General features: G+C 38.9%; 1 protein-coding gene across 2 annotated transcripts; it reads right to left on the bottom strand.

The window, feature by feature from the left end:
- Positions 1-689: 689 nt before the first annotated feature.
- CLK4 (CDC like kinase 4) lies at positions 690-14578 on the bottom strand. Of its 2 annotated transcripts, none has more exons than XM_083599929.1 (13): positions 14446-14578; positions 8773-8924; positions 7533-7752; positions 6318-6405; positions 5883-5949; positions 5212-5328; positions 4947-5113; positions 4750-4844; positions 3939-4068; positions 3604-3686; positions 2279-2358; positions 1129-1216; positions 690-1047 (listed from the first exon to the last, which is right to left on the bottom strand). In XM_083599929.1, the coding sequence occupies exons 2-13, from the start codon at positions 8922-8924 to the stop codon at positions 907-909; spliced, it is 1428 nt and encodes a 475-aa protein (XP_083456055.1). In that variant the 5' UTR covers positions 14446-14578; the 3' UTR covers positions 690-906. The 2 variants fall into 2 exon arrangements, with proteins under 2 accessions (XP_083456055.1, XP_083456056.1); XM_083599930.1 differs by having other exon boundaries at positions 7533-7749.
- Between the last annotated feature and the right edge of the window lie 578 nt (positions 14579-15156).

The raw sequence follows: 15156 nt of genomic DNA, 5'->3' as shown, positions 1-15156 counted from the left end.
GCAATTTTTGGCAAAGGTAAAGCATGGCTTTTTATCCACACCCCCAATATTCAAGCACCAAGAGCACAATCTGCCTACCATAAACAATCACATTCATAAGGACAACTGGTGAAATCCAACAGTGGACAAGTGAAGTTTTGCTTGCACAACTGGACTTTCCTTCCCGCCCCCTGCAGCTGACCCCACCAAATCTGCTCCAGAGGATCAGATTCCTGTGGAGCTGATTCTGTAGGCATGAAGAAAAAGGGTAAGCCACATTACATGAGTGGAAGTGTGAATGCTCACACATGAACAACACTGGATTTCACCCAATTAATACAATGCTTTTACTTTTCAACTGTCTTTAATATCTCCCCTCCCAAATGAAATAAAGTAGATTTTACAAATCAACTTAATAAAAATGGGGAAACGATGCACTCATTAATTAAAATGGCTGGTAAATATATTCTGAAAAATAAAATGGCAGGCAGGCAATCAAACTAGATCTCATTTCAAATACTGTAGTATTTTAAAAGGTTAATAAAATTTTAAACCTGCCTAAACACAACAATTTAAGGAAACATTGAGCCTAAAAAAGGACCTTTCCCAAACACTGACTTCAGTCCCAAAAACACTCGGTACTAAAATGGTCCAACAATGTTTAACCATGTTACAGTCTTCAAAATATCAATTCAAAAAAGTGCAATCACTTGTAGAAAATGAAAAAATTTAATGTGTACATTAATGCATCCATGATCAGTAATACCACAACCGTTCAACAAGAGAGCCACAGCATCGATACAAAAAATTTATGGTAATATTTACAAAATAAATTGAAAAAATAATTTATTATTTACATCTTCTCACATTATGTTGTTAACTGACACAGTCTTATCGTCTCTTTGGAGGAAGATAGATCAAATGAGTTTATCTATTTTTTAAAGGGTCAAAAAAATGATGCTCCAGGGCTTCATCTAGAGTAATTCTCTTGACAGGGTCATACTCCAACATCCTACGAATAAGGTCAAAAAGATTTTTATGGTCTTTATCATGACAGTGCATGAATTCCTGGAAAAAGAGAAAGAAACTTTAGATACATCTCTTTGGATTCCGGAATCAAGTAGAGGGAAGAAAATAATGCTCTCTTACCTTTAGTGGTTTACACCGCCTCCTAACATAGCGACCTGCAGAACTATGTTCATCCCAGTCCAACTGGTCATGGTGGAAGTAACGTTTCCTGTATACAAAAAAGCTACATGAAATATACCCTTTCTTTTTTAGTTGTTGAAGTGCAGCCTTCTTCCCCTTGTCCTTGAGATTTTTAATTTCCAGCTGATTCTCTTTCATTCCTTTCTCTCACCATTTCTGTGAGCTCTGGGCCACCTCCTCTACACATCCTGACAGGTATAATCTTCATCAGATCTTTCCCCAACAATAGTTTCTAAGGTTCCAAAAGTTCTTCCTCTGAACAATCTGACCACTGTCAGCTTTGTGGCTATTGCTACTAACCCTATGCACGTGTCCTTGGCAGCAGGTCCCACTGAGATCAGTGGATGTATTCCATTGTGTACATAGGATATCAGTCTTAAATCTAGCAGCTTAAATGCAAGCTTCAAAGAATGGGTGTCCATCCTTGCAGGTCTCTTACCTAAGCTCCCCTGTGCTCTTTCATCTCTTAAGCATATTTCCTCACTCCTCCTATCACACTTGTCTTATTTACTCATGGATTGCTGTGCTTGGTCTTACTCTGATGTTTCTCCTCCTCAGGAAGCCAAGAGGAAGCTCTAGAAATCCTACAGCAGCATCTCAATACAGAGCAGTTGGGGGGGGGGGGAGGAGAGGAGAGGAGAGGAGGAGGGAAAAGGAGAGCTTCCCTACCACTTTGGTCTCTACAAGTCAAACAATGAAATTAAACAGCTGCTGCTACAATCAACTGCGAATTTCAAATACAGGGGAGAAAGAGAGGGAGAGCCCAGAGTACATATTCAAATCCATTATATATGTTGTAGCTCAACAGGATTGAAGCGATAAATTTCAATTGGACAGACCAACTCCCCTTGTTTCATAATAACTACTGGTGTCTCCTGTTGTTCTTAGCATTTTCATGTAATAACAATCACAAAGAATTTCAACAGTCAATGAAATAGAAATTTTTGTTCAATTTAATTTCTTAACTGCAGAATGTGTAAGTGGCAATATACAATTATAACTTCATGCTTAAGTAGTTTACAAAAACAGGAAACAAAGCATATTTTTAACCACTTGTATAGAACATTTATACAATTTAAAATAAATTTACCTTGATTTTTTAATCATGTGCGTGGGTAAAGGTCCTAGTATCCTCTCCATCATTGCCAGATGTTCCTTACTATCATGTGTCTGGAAAGGGGAGGGGCAGGAATTGAATGTATGCAATATTTATTCTTTGTCACATTACCAACTGCTGAAGTTAGAATCAAAATATACTTTGCCGATAAACATGATTTAAAAAACAGTTATACAGTAGTATAGAGCCGCTGTTTCCCCCTCTAACTCAGTGTTGTTAAGTATAACATTCCCACCCACCGCTCAGGTTTTCAGCTTTATGGAACACCAGAAGGAAACAAACCAAGGAATACAGAATAAAGAAAACAGGAAAAAGAACTGGTATCATCAAGATCATACAAAGAATTGAAATTTGTAATTACCGGTAAGTCTCAAATGACGTCAGAAAAACATTAAACTTCCCAAATAACTGAAATTAATTGAAACTGTGTTTTTTGCAGGCTGTTGTTAGAAGCAGATGTAATAAATATCCAACAAGTGGCATAAAAAGGCTGTGGTTTTTCCTTGTCTCTTATGTGTCAGTTTTTTTGCTGTCACCACCAACCAGACATTTCTAATACACACAGTAAGTCCCAAGTGTTCAGAAACTTCTACTGCTGAGCAACTGTTTGTCCAGCAATGACCAACAGAAATAACAGCAGGTCCTTGAATAGCATATCCTTGTTCTGGCCCATAAAAATTGATAACAGAAAGAATTCTGGCATAAGCACGATAGAAGCCCTAGTGATGTGCAGCAGTTTCAGATCTACATTATACCAAAAAGCATGCAGTCCTTCCAAAGATGTTATCAACAAGTATACCATAAATATATTGGATTGTATCCAACAGTGACACTCAGTTAATGGTACAGATTCCTTAAACCGAACAGAAAGGGGTGCAATTTTTGGCGATTGCACCCTTCTGACTTCATAGCCCACCCTAAATCTGCTCCAGAGGGTTTGGGGACTGTCAGGGGAGGATTTAAGGGAGACCCTGGGGTAAGAGCTGAAAACTTCCTTCCCTGATCTGCAGGTGGAGACCTTACCGTCAGCTGAGTGGCTCTAATGGATGCAGCTCAAACTCTTCCCACACATTTTACAAAGTAACTTTGTTCTCCAAACAATCTCAGCCAAAGTCTTTAAATGTTAGTGTGTTATGAAACATTTGCAGGACTAGGGTACATTTAACATTTCGAGCATTTCAACTCTACATACTTGTAGAAATGCCAAAAATCAAATGAAAGCATTAACATATATTTTAAACCAGATTTTGAACTGCAACTCAAGTGAAAAGTTCTAAATAAAAATGACATACACATACCTGAAAGACTGTAAAACCAAGGTAATATTCAATCAGAATGCATCCTATGCTCCAGACATCACAGGGTTGGGACCACCCAAGGGCTATAACACAATTCACAAAACATTAGTTAGTTGAAAATTCAATCCAGACTAGAAAGCCATCTCCTGAACAATCTTGAGGTTATTTCATAAACCATCCACCATTCTTAGATTTACTATTTTCCTCCACTTTTATGGAACACAACTAAGCAGTAATATTATACATGAATATTAAAAGTAATGTTTAAATTATATAAATATTATTTAAATATGTTTCATTGAATTGTTACATTTCCAGGAAAATTCTCTACTAACCTAATATAACTTCAGGTGCTCTGTAGTGCCTCGTAGACACTAAAGTGCTATGATGTTCATTGTCATATGTTGCACTTCCAAAGTCTACAATTTTAATATCTGTATTTTTCAGTGTCCGTTCATCCCGCCTCTGTAAGAAAGTCAAAATGAACATCATTAATTTTTTAAAAGAAGTTGAATCTCATTGTTAACCTGCTCTCATCACAAAGACTTAACAAACCATGCTTTCTGCAGATTAACTCCGTCCTGTGTCTACTGTTCATGCACATGGAATTGGCAAAATGTAATACCCTTGACTCTCCTTCTTCCTATTTGGGGGTGGGGGAAGCCTCTATACTTACCTAAGGCAAATGTAGTTTAACAAGCCATGCTTTTCATATTAAGAGCAATGATACAACAGCTAACCTAGGTGAACTAATTTTTACATAGGAAATTCAAATCCAAATCCATAGTTTCACAGTTCCTTAGTTATACTATATCCATAAGCCTTGTGAGAAATCACATCAACATAACAATTAGTAGTACAAGTACTGGTTTGCTTTGTCATCAGCACATCTGCTGCATCTTCACATAAATGTGAAAAAATGACTGATCTTCTGTTCAAGGCCTTTACTATCATTTATCAATAGGTTTTGGTCTTAGCAGCCACAAAGCACTTAAGTAGAATACCTGAATATGCACTTGAATACATCTTGTGTTATGGTAAAGGCTGCTTGATGCGAGCAAAACTTAGAAATTGTATATGGCATGGTTGACCATAAAAAAGTAGAAACAGCCCACTGGGAAGAAGTCTTAAAGCAAGTGAACTTACCATTTTAGAATTATACTTTACTATATAATCAGATTCTACAAATAAAATATTTTCAGGTTTCAGATCTGTATGAGTCAACTTATTGTGATGCAAGACTGCCAAAAAAAAAAGAGAGAGAAAGTAGGAACGCAAAACTCAAATCAATGCCTATAATTTCAGGTTATGGAAAAATTCTTTAAAATTTAAAACGTACTTACAGTTTATAGAATGACAAATCTGATAAGCCATCTTCCTAATAAGTTCAATAGGAAAAGGCAAAAAGCTATTTTCTTTAATAAAGTCATAAGTACTGAGTCCCAGCAGCTCAAATACAATGCAAACATGGCCATGATGTTCAAACGATTCCAGCATCTGTACACAACAGCTAGAAAAAAAAGAAAGCAACCAGAACAATAACTGAATAAAAACAATTGGTAATTGAATACTGTTTAAAATAATGTTTTCATTCTAGTTTATACTTACAATCTGCTGCCAGGATCCAAGGCATTTAAGTGCTCCAATACCTGAATTTCTGAACGAGCTGCTTCTCGGTATCTACCAACACTTTTCACAATTTTTATAGCTACATGCATCCCTTTCCTATGGAATAAAGTAAAATACTGTCAATTAAATTTGCCCATTTTCAACCAAGTGTCAAGCATTCTACTGTAGACTGGATGCATCGGTAAATCATGGTTATTTTACACTTATTATAACACTTATTTTTGAGATAAAAAAGCTAACAACTTTGTGCTATCATCCGTTTTATTTATTGTACACGTTCACAGAAGAACATAGCAACTGCAGTGAGCATCTAATTATTAATGTTAAGAATGAAATAACTTCTACTGTTAGCCCAAGTATGATTGAAAGTTGCTTTACACAAATTAAAGCCAGGTGCACCCAGATGCCCACAAGGAGAGTTGAAAAAACAGCTGTGGTGGGGAGAACTGCTTCTTACTGGGGATGGTGTGTTTGTTGAAATGCACCTGTTATTTATTTCAAAATACTGTACTACAGAAATATTATTGTCTAATTTTCTGTTCTTAAGTCTCATGAAACTTCATATACATTGGATAGCATGTACATTGGATTTCTACCTTCAGATGGAAAAAATTGTTTCAGAGATACTATTGAAAACATTGCATACTTACATGTGATGATCAATGCATTCTACTACTTTTCCAAAAGCACCTTCCCCTAAAGTTGAAATAATTTCATCTAAAAAATAAACCAAAGCTTTTATTGAAGTAGCTGAACAAAGATTAACATTGTTAAGCATGTCGTAGTAAAAACATTAACTTAGTGTTTGCCTTTGAAAGCATTATTTTATTGGATAGGTGTCATGAAACAGCTATCTAGCTATCAGTCTAAACTTAAACTGCATTTACTATTGTAGCATTGAATAGCAATATTTAAGAATACAGAAATGAAAAGAAATGTAAAATAATACAAAGACAAAAGAAAAGACAAGAGAGGGCAATGAAGATTTTTTTTATCCCCCCCACCCCTACTCCTCTTCTAACATACTAGTCTAAACAGATTTTTTTGCTGATTTTTTAAAAAAAGGGTTGAAAAATATTCTATACATCTTGCTCTTAGTACGTCTCCACTTTGACAGATCAGGTGACCCTCCTCATCCTCTACACTCCTGGATCTTTTCCTTCGGTGACTCTTCTGGAAACGGCACCAAGATCGTCCAGCCAATCAATATATCAGAGTGAATTCAGGGTAGAATACGCAATTCATTCAGCGGGGATATTCAGGCATTCAGTTACGCACCAGGCCACGAACAGTTGGCAGGAGCAATTTCAAATTCAGTCCCCAGAAATTCACAGGGCACAGTTTATGTTACAGAAGAAAAACATGGCAAGGAACAGATTTTCAGATAAATATTTAAGAGTAGTAAGACAACAGAAACACAACACAATTTTGTTCTCAAATTATGGATTAATTGAAGACTAAAATTTAAATTTGCAATGTAAATATTTACTTTTGCTATTTGAAAATATTTTGTCATTTGTGTCTACTTTTTTGAAATAACTAGGTCTGATCTCCTTGAATATCTAGCAAAGTATTTTAAAATAAAAATTATTATTAAAAAAAGCAGAACTTCAAAGCAATTAATTTTGTCTTCCATATTTCAAAAAGCTAAAGGGAAAATATTCATAATTCATGAAATGCAGTCTACAATCTAATATTCTGAGTGTATTGATTCAGAAGTACAAATACTATTTAAACCATAATAATCCTAAATTTGAATGTAGACATCAGCAGTGTCATACTGTTTCTGGAAAATCCAAACTCCTTTCCTTGTTAATTGGTAGAGGGAATGCTTTCTGACAGATCAGTGAATGATCAAAATTTGCATGGGACTGAACTAAACTACTGAATAGAAACATGCTGAATTCATTAGACTTTTTTCACAGCCTAATTCCATGTAAATTAATACCTTCTGTGTCTTTGGAGATGGGATGGAAAGAGTGGCTTCAAAAGGATATAAAACTCATTCAAATGAGAACAGCACTTGACTGCTTCTCTCTACCAGCTCAACTAAGAAATCATTCAAGTTTTTGAAAGCTTCAGACAAAAACCTCATGTGGTTGGCACCACTCACTATGTAAACATTTTCAAATGTCTGAATACATGCTATGTATATATTTACAGCAGATTAAGAGAACCCAGGTTTAATTGTAGCTCAGGTAACTGAAACTTTTTAAACACTGATACTCAGAGAATCTGATACTCCGTGAAGAAACTTAAAACACTAATACATTGTTAATACATTTTTAAAGTATGCATACCGAATACAAGCTGTCATGGGGGTCATGTTTCTTATGCTTTCTTTTATGACTACTTTTCCCACTTTGACCAGAGGATTTGCTAAAATGATGTTGGCGACTCTTTTCATACTCTCTGCAATGCTTATAGTCATCTACATCACGGAAGTCATTTATATACTCCTCAACATATCTTCGGTCATGACGGTCTCTCTTAGTTATGGATCTATCTTCCAAGTAGCTGCTGAAAACAAATAAAAATTATTTTTTCAACTTTTTTTTTAAAAACCTTGTTGAAAGATAAATCTACCCATCATCAAAATGGTGCAAGTATGGAGTGCTCCCAAAAGGAAAATCACTAATTCAATGCATTCAATTCAAAGCCATAAACTGCCTCTTCTTCAAAGGCAGTGACTGCTTTCTCAGGACAGCCTTATCATCTTGCTCTATCTCACTTGCTGATAACACTAAATCTCAGGAAGTTACATTCAAAACTAACAACAGTCAAGAGCTAGGTGAATAGTGAAGGCCTAGAGCAAAATAACTACCAATTAAAAGGGCCTGATTTCAGAAACCCATACAAAGCACCCATACAAAGCAGTACAGAAAACAAGTCAGAGTCAAATTGGACTTTTATTTATATCAGTAAATATAAAGGTCCCTCTATTGGAACACTCTTTCTCCAAAATCTCAACTTATCCAAACACAAAGTATTATATCAAAACCTCACTACACAAATAGCTGAATCAGATAACCAAACGAGAGTCTGCCCACTTCCTTATTTGTGTTTTGCTGGTGGGCAGAAATCACTGGGGGAGGGAGATAGATCAGACAAATCAGTGAGCAAGAGAGATGGCTGCAGCAATTTCAGGCAGAAAGCATGGAGGGAGAAAGCATGGATTAGAAATGAATCACATTTCATCTGTATGTATATACCGATGTATTAATATGGTACTGTCTACATATACACACAACTACACATATGTGTGCGCACACACAGATATATCTGAAAGCGATCTGGACCACAATTGCCTCCTTAAATAGTGCTTTAAAAGCTTTTGCTCATTTCCATACTCTCAAGATGAAAGAAATAATGAATAACATCACAGCAACTATTAATCATTTTTAAGTGAACTACCAGCGAAAAACTCTGATTGTAACAGCAATATGAAAACTTAAAAATGACAAATGTAAATCAATAAAAGATTTAAGTTACATCTAGTTAGATGATAATCAGATGATCATTAACTCAAGAGTCATTTACCTGTTGGCACTTTTAAGTGATTTATAGCATTTGCGTTCTCTTTCACTGCTATGAGACTTCCGCCTGCGCTTTTGGCTATGTGTGCTCTTTTCTTCATCCCAGCTCCTTCTTTCACCCTGCCCAGAGCACTGCGTTGGCTTTGAGTGCTTCATCTAACACAGGAAAATATACCAAAGCAAAAAGGTTACATTTCAATGAGAAAATAAAGATGAGAGATTAACAACCCCCTCCTGCACGTGTTTATTTAGATGTTAAACAGGGCTAACGCCTAGATAGCACACACCTGTGCACACTTACTTGGGAGTAAGTCCCACAGAACACAGTGGAGCGGGCTTCTGAGTGAACATACAAAGATTGGGTTGTGAAATAACTTTAGTCTGTGAAAGGCATTTACAACTGAAAATGTGAAGAAATAAAACAAGTGTGGGGTGAGAATATATCATCAATACAGACTATTTTCAGCTGCCCCATCTTGTGGCTCTGGTATCCCTGCCCTTGTTTCACTAGGTTACATTATCTATCTCATAAGGCAAGACCAATGAACATACAGTCATACCTCTTGTTATGTCCGCTTCATGTTACGTTCTTTCAAGATACGTCCCATGGCGACCCAGAAGTACCAGAAAGGGTTACTTCCAAGTTTCACCGCTCGCACATGTGCAGACGTGCGAAATGACGTCATGTGCATGCGCATAAGCGGTGAATCGTGACCCACGCATGTGCAGACGTGCGTTGCGTTCTGCTCATGTTGGAAACGGGGCTCCGGAGTGGATCCCGTTCGCAACTAGAGGTACCACTGTACAAAACAATCAAGATTAGTGTATTTCAAACTTTGCAAATCACAAGGACTAGAAATATATACTTAGAGGATAGAACCAAGAGTATTTAAGATATGGAACTGCATATCCTACCCCATTATGTTTTAAGAATAGAAATACTTATGGATGAAAACCTATTTTCTTCATCCATTGTTAAATCTGATTGATATACTATATATATGTCAAATTGGTTGTGAAACTACCCTCCCACACTAATCTGTTCTTAAGAATCAAGCTGCCATATTTTTCGCTCTATAAGACGCACCCGACCATAAGACGCACCTAGTTTTTAGAGGAGGAAAACAAGAAAAAAATATTCTGAATCAAATGTTGTACTAAACTATTTAATAAACTGGTATATCAGAATCATATTACAACCATGTAAAGTGAACAGCAGTCAACAGTGGCATTAAGAACCATCACATTCATTAACAAATGAAGAGAGACTTTAAGGTTCAGGTACTCTTCTAGTCTTCTTTGAACCCTAAGAACTCATCAGTGCTAGAGTCAGAATTTATGAAGCTCAGTTGCTCACAATCACTGACATCACTTTCTTCGCTATCTTCATATAAAATACCATCTTCGTTTCCATCCAAAGCATTGCTAATGCCACATTTTTTGAATGACTGTACAACGATTTCCTCCTTTACTGAGTGCCATGATGTTTTCACCCATTCACAAACTTGAGTGATAGTGGGCCTCTTCATTCGTCCAGTAGGTGTCAGATCATGATTACCAGCAGCCATCCATTTGTTCCGCTCTTTTCGCATAAAGACCTTAAATGGCTTGTTGATGGAAACGTCAAGAGGTTGCAACTGGCTGGTAAGACCTCCAGGAATTACAGCTAGATGAGTCTTCACTTCTTTAAAGCACTTTTTTGTAATTTCGCTAATATGTGCTCTAAACTGGTCAAGTACTAATAAGGCAGGTTTTTTCAAAAGCCCTCCAGGACGTTTGGACCACACTTTTTCAACCCATACTCTCATTCCATTTTCGTCCATCCATCCTTTCTCATGAACATGTACAACAATTCCTCGTGGAATCACTTCTTCTGGAAATGTTTTCCTTTTGAAAATTAACATGGGTGGCAATTTGGTGCCGTCTGCACAGCAAGACAACACAACCGTGCAATAGGTTTTCTCACGTCCTGAGGTTTTCACGGCGATAGTTTTGGTATCTTTCAGATCAACAGTCCTATTAGATGGCACATCAAAGATTAGCGGGACTTCATCCATATTCCATATCTGGCCAATTTCAAATCCATTTCTCTTCCTAGCATCAATTACAAATTTATGAAAAGACAGAATCTTAGATTCATATTCTTCTGGCATTTTTTGTGCAATTCTAGTTTTGGTGCACATAGCAAGGCCACATTGCTTCATAAATCTGTAGCACCATGATGGTGATCCAGTAAAATCGTGAATGCCTTTCTCTACAGCAATGCGTTTGGCTTCATATATTATCATTTTTGTAGAGACTGCGAAGCCATTCTTCCGGTGATTTTTGATCCATTCTTTCATGGCCACGTCCAACTGTGGCCTCTTTGCAGCATTTCCACGAAAAGTGTGCTTACTTTTATCTGCTTTTTGCAGCTGATCCTCCTGCTTCCTCCACTCTCTTATCATTTTTTCAGTTGGAGGTGACCCAAAATGTCTCTCTGCTGCTCTGTTTCCATGCTCCTTAGCATATTTTACTACCTCTAGTTTAAAAGGAATCTTATATGCTAGTCTTTTCTGCTTTATCATCCTTATCAGAATGGGGGAGGTTTTCTGCAAGAAAATACAGTGATGTACAAACTGTCAGTAATGTACAGTTTCTCCAATGTTTACCACTGAGTGCTGACCATACCTTTAACTAATGGCATCACAGTAAACATAGCCAACATACAGTCTGTATAAAAAAAAATTACCGTATCACCCTAAAAGTTTATTGATATTATAGCATATGCATCACTTTCTTGAATTGTCCTAGGCATAGCAGCCAACTCCTAGAGGCCTAGGTGCCTTCGCCCCCCCATTAAATATTTGAGGTAGTTCCCCCCATGTTGATGGGCATTGTTATTCATATAGTGTGCATGCACTTTGTCTTGAGACCTCAGCAGTTCTCAACCTGTGGGTCCCCAGATGTTGTTGAACTACAAGGCTGAATTGCGGTATGTGAGGTGGGGCTTACCTGCCCCCCCAATATTTTATTGAAGTTGGAAGAGGGAGGGAAGGGAGAGCTCACATTTGTGCACACCTGTGGTGGGCAGCTGCCTTGCCTTGCTGGAACCGGAGCAAAAAGAGGAGGAGGAGGAGACACGAGGGCAGAAGCCCTGTAAGCCGCTCTCCCTTTGCTTGAATTACTGGTACAGTCAGCTGGGGGGAGGGGTGGAAGGGTCTGCCCTCTGCCGCTCCTTCCGGCTCATTGTAAAGCAAGCAGAGCAAGAGCTGCTTACATGCGTGTAAACGGCTTTCCCTTTGCTTGAATTACAGTCAGCCTGTCAGTCCCTTCTCCCACCTCACCAAAAAGCCAGCAAGAGCGGCAGACACGCTTGGCGCGCCTCTTGCTGGCTTTCCAATGAGCCAGAAGGAGGGACGGTCCCTTCTCCCACCTCGCTGAAAAGTCAGCAAGAGCTGCTTCTCCCGTCTGCGTTCGCTCCATAAGACGCACACACATTTTCCCTTACTTTTTAGGAGGAAAAAAGTGTGTCTTATGGAGTGAAAAATACGGTATATGCTTTAAGGTTTCACTGTGCATTAGTCATTTGAAGGTTAGCTGTGTAACTTAAATCCCACCTTGCTGGATAACATTTCATCATCTGTTAGCTCTCAATATTATATTACAGATCTATATAAATCCTGAAAAATCCAAGCATTTTGGGACTGAAAGCACCATAAAAATATTTAAATAAATAAAATAGGTCTTCTCATAGGCAGAGCGCTCAAGGCTTCAGCAAACAGTTATGCACACAAACAAATCAAACTCAATCATAATTTGTGTCAGCTTTCCATGATCAAAACAGCCATATAGGACATTAATTAAATACGTATCGAAATATTACCGGAGTATAATAGCTACCCAACCTGTTCTAAAAAGTGGGACATCCTAAAAAAAAGGGGGGCATACTTTAAAGACAAAACAAAACAATCCCTGTTCACGTGGTCGACTTCACTTCCCTACCCTCTGCTGTTTACCAGAGTAACCAAATTTCCATTCCCACCAGGATGAAAAATTTTGACTGACACTTTTATTTGAGCTCCTATATTTTGGTTAATTGGACTCTCATTTAAATAGTCATTTCAGCTTACATTGAGTTGGGGAGGGAAGAGCTGTTGGGGTTACTCAAAATGGCACAAGAAGAGTGTGAAGCAGATAGTGATGCAATAAGCCCATCAAGCCTGGAATATCTGCGGTGCCAAGAAAGCTACAAATTCTCCAACTTCTTGGAGGACTGTTTCAAAATTGGTTGGTGAATTTTTAAAATGAAGAGGGCCGTTCTCAAGCCTGGAGCCAACACTGGATCTGAAAGGTATCTCCACTAATCCCAAATGGATTGAGACATAACCTATGCAGCTATCAACTAAGAATGCTCTGGGACTCAATTTCCTGCATGAAGCAGGAGGCTGGACTAGATGGCCTGCAAAATGACACCACCCCCAAGCCTACACTTCTGCGCCCACGATCACTTGGTGATGAAAGGTATTCTCCCATAGTCAGAAAGTTATTCGTTTGCACTTCCAGGATGTTTTAAAATAAGTTCTAACAGGAAGCTCCACATGTTTAAACACTTGGATTGAACTGTCACATCCGTCAACGTTTATGAAACAAAACATGCTTTCTATTCCAAAACTAATTGGGTGTTTTATTCTGTGTGCACCCTGTGTGCACCAATGCTTCCATCAAGGCTGTCTGTGTAAAATATGCATTAGCTATAAGAAGTGTTGCTTCTTTGTGGTAGGGCTTAATTCTAAAACTAGAAATGCTCGGCTTTGCCACTCTCTGGAAGCCACGCTTGCATCCTACTGCATGGAAGAGACCACTGTCCCCAATCCAAGGAGAGCTGACATTTCATCAGGAGAGGGACCACAGGCTCTCCTGCTTCAGGGTCCTTCCCCCCTGCCCAGTGCCAGATTTACGTATAAGCTACACAAGCTATAGCTTAGGGCCCCACTCTCTTGGGGGCCGCCCAAAAATTTAAACTGGATGTAAATTTCCAAAATATAAGATAAAAAACAAATAAAATAAAACCTACATACAGCAAGTGTTTTGTGTTGTGTAGGCTCCTATGATGTAAGTAATGGGCCCCACCTGCTAGCCTGCCCCCTAAAATATCACATATTTTGTTATGTGAAAATGGCTTTAGATACCTACTAGGTCCATAAATTACCATATAGCATATATTCAATAAAAAAACAGCAACAATTTGTTGTTGACAAAGGATAGCTGGACATATAAAGGGCTCCATTACCTTCAGTAGCTTAGGGCCTCATCAAACCTAAATCCGGCCCTGCCCACCCACCTACTCCCCCCCCCACCTCAGGCTGCACAAGTCCAGGGGGTGAGGGAAAGGTTTACATGTTAGGAAGTGCTGGAGGCCTCCGTCTCCGAAGCTCAAAACCGCCCCTCCAAGCGAGGTCTTTTTTTTAAAAAGCACCCTTTTAACGCGTAAAAAATTATTCCCTACCTTGCATCCTCCTACTCTCTATATCCCAACGACTGTCGGGGGGAGGGGGGTTTGAGAGGAATTGAAGCCCCACAGAGCAAAACAAGGACCTGGTTTCCCGCCTCTACAAAAGGCCTAACGAGAGAGAGAGAGAGAGAGAGAGAGAGAGAGAGAGAGAGAGAGGCCGCTTCCCGTCCCTCCGCCACTTACGCTCAACGGCGAGCTGCGAATGATAAACGTTTCTTCTTCCGTCCGCAAACAAACAAAATGGCGGCTTCCCTCCTCTCCCTCTCCCTCTCCTTCTCCCTAGCCACGCCCGTCATTGCGGGGTTGCGTCACACGTGCTGATGCGTAGACTTATAATATATAGAGGCGCGCGGACACACGCAAACAATACCCGACTTCTGCGTGGGCTGTGAACTACGCTTTTGGTTTCTGGTTTGTAGCAGCAGCTGCGGCAGAAAGCAGCGCCAAAAATAGAGAGCGCTTCTCCGGTGCGCGGGTCTTGCTTGTGGGCTTGTTTGATGTTTTGCTATTTTTATATATATATATGCTGTAAGCGCTCCAGAATGGCTAGTGGAAAGCAGCCAGATAGGCGGGGTATAAATGTTGTTGTTGTTGCTATCGAAGGCATCTAGTTGTTGGCCACTGGTTGGGATTTTATATAAGCCTTTGACCTCAGGGCTCTTACGTTCCCAACTTTTGAAAGGGGGGGGCTCTGTTTCTGATGCTACCTTTTGGGGTTTTGCTGTTGTTTGAAGTGGCGGGGAGGGAGACACGCTTCTTTAAGATCTTTCGAGGTTCTGCACTCCAGCCCTGTGAATTCGAAACAGCATGAAATGCAACCTGAAAACTGTCTCCTGACAATGGGATTTTCTCCTCTATAGTTTCCTATCTCTATATAAAGCGGGATTGGCGCGG

The sequence above is a fragment of the Podarcis filfolensis genome, assembly GCF_964270895.1.
Source record: "Podarcis filfolensis genome assembly, chromosome: 2".
Classification (NCBI taxonomy): Eukaryota; Metazoa; Chordata; class Lepidosauria; order Squamata; family Lacertidae; genus Podarcis; species Podarcis filfolensis.
The sequence above is the reverse complement of the archived record's forward strand: the minus strand, read 5'-3'. Positions and strand labels throughout refer to the sequence as shown.

What these genes read in the sequence shown, in the direction of transcription:
- CLK4 (XM_083599929.1), bottom strand. Translation starts at nt 8,924, where the DNA reads ATGAAGCACTCAAAGCCAACGCAGTGCTCTGGGCAGGGTGAAAGAAGG. An exon ending in GAATGCATTGATCATCACAT is followed by an intron (nt 5,329 to 5,882) that starts GTAAGTATGCAA and finishes TTTATTCCATAG; the next exon opens with GAAAGGGATGCATGTAGCTA. An exon ending in CACATGATTAAAAAATCAAG is followed by an intron (nt 1,217 to 2,278) that starts GTAAATTTATTT and finishes TTTTGTATACAG; the next exon opens with GAAACGTTACTTCCACCATG.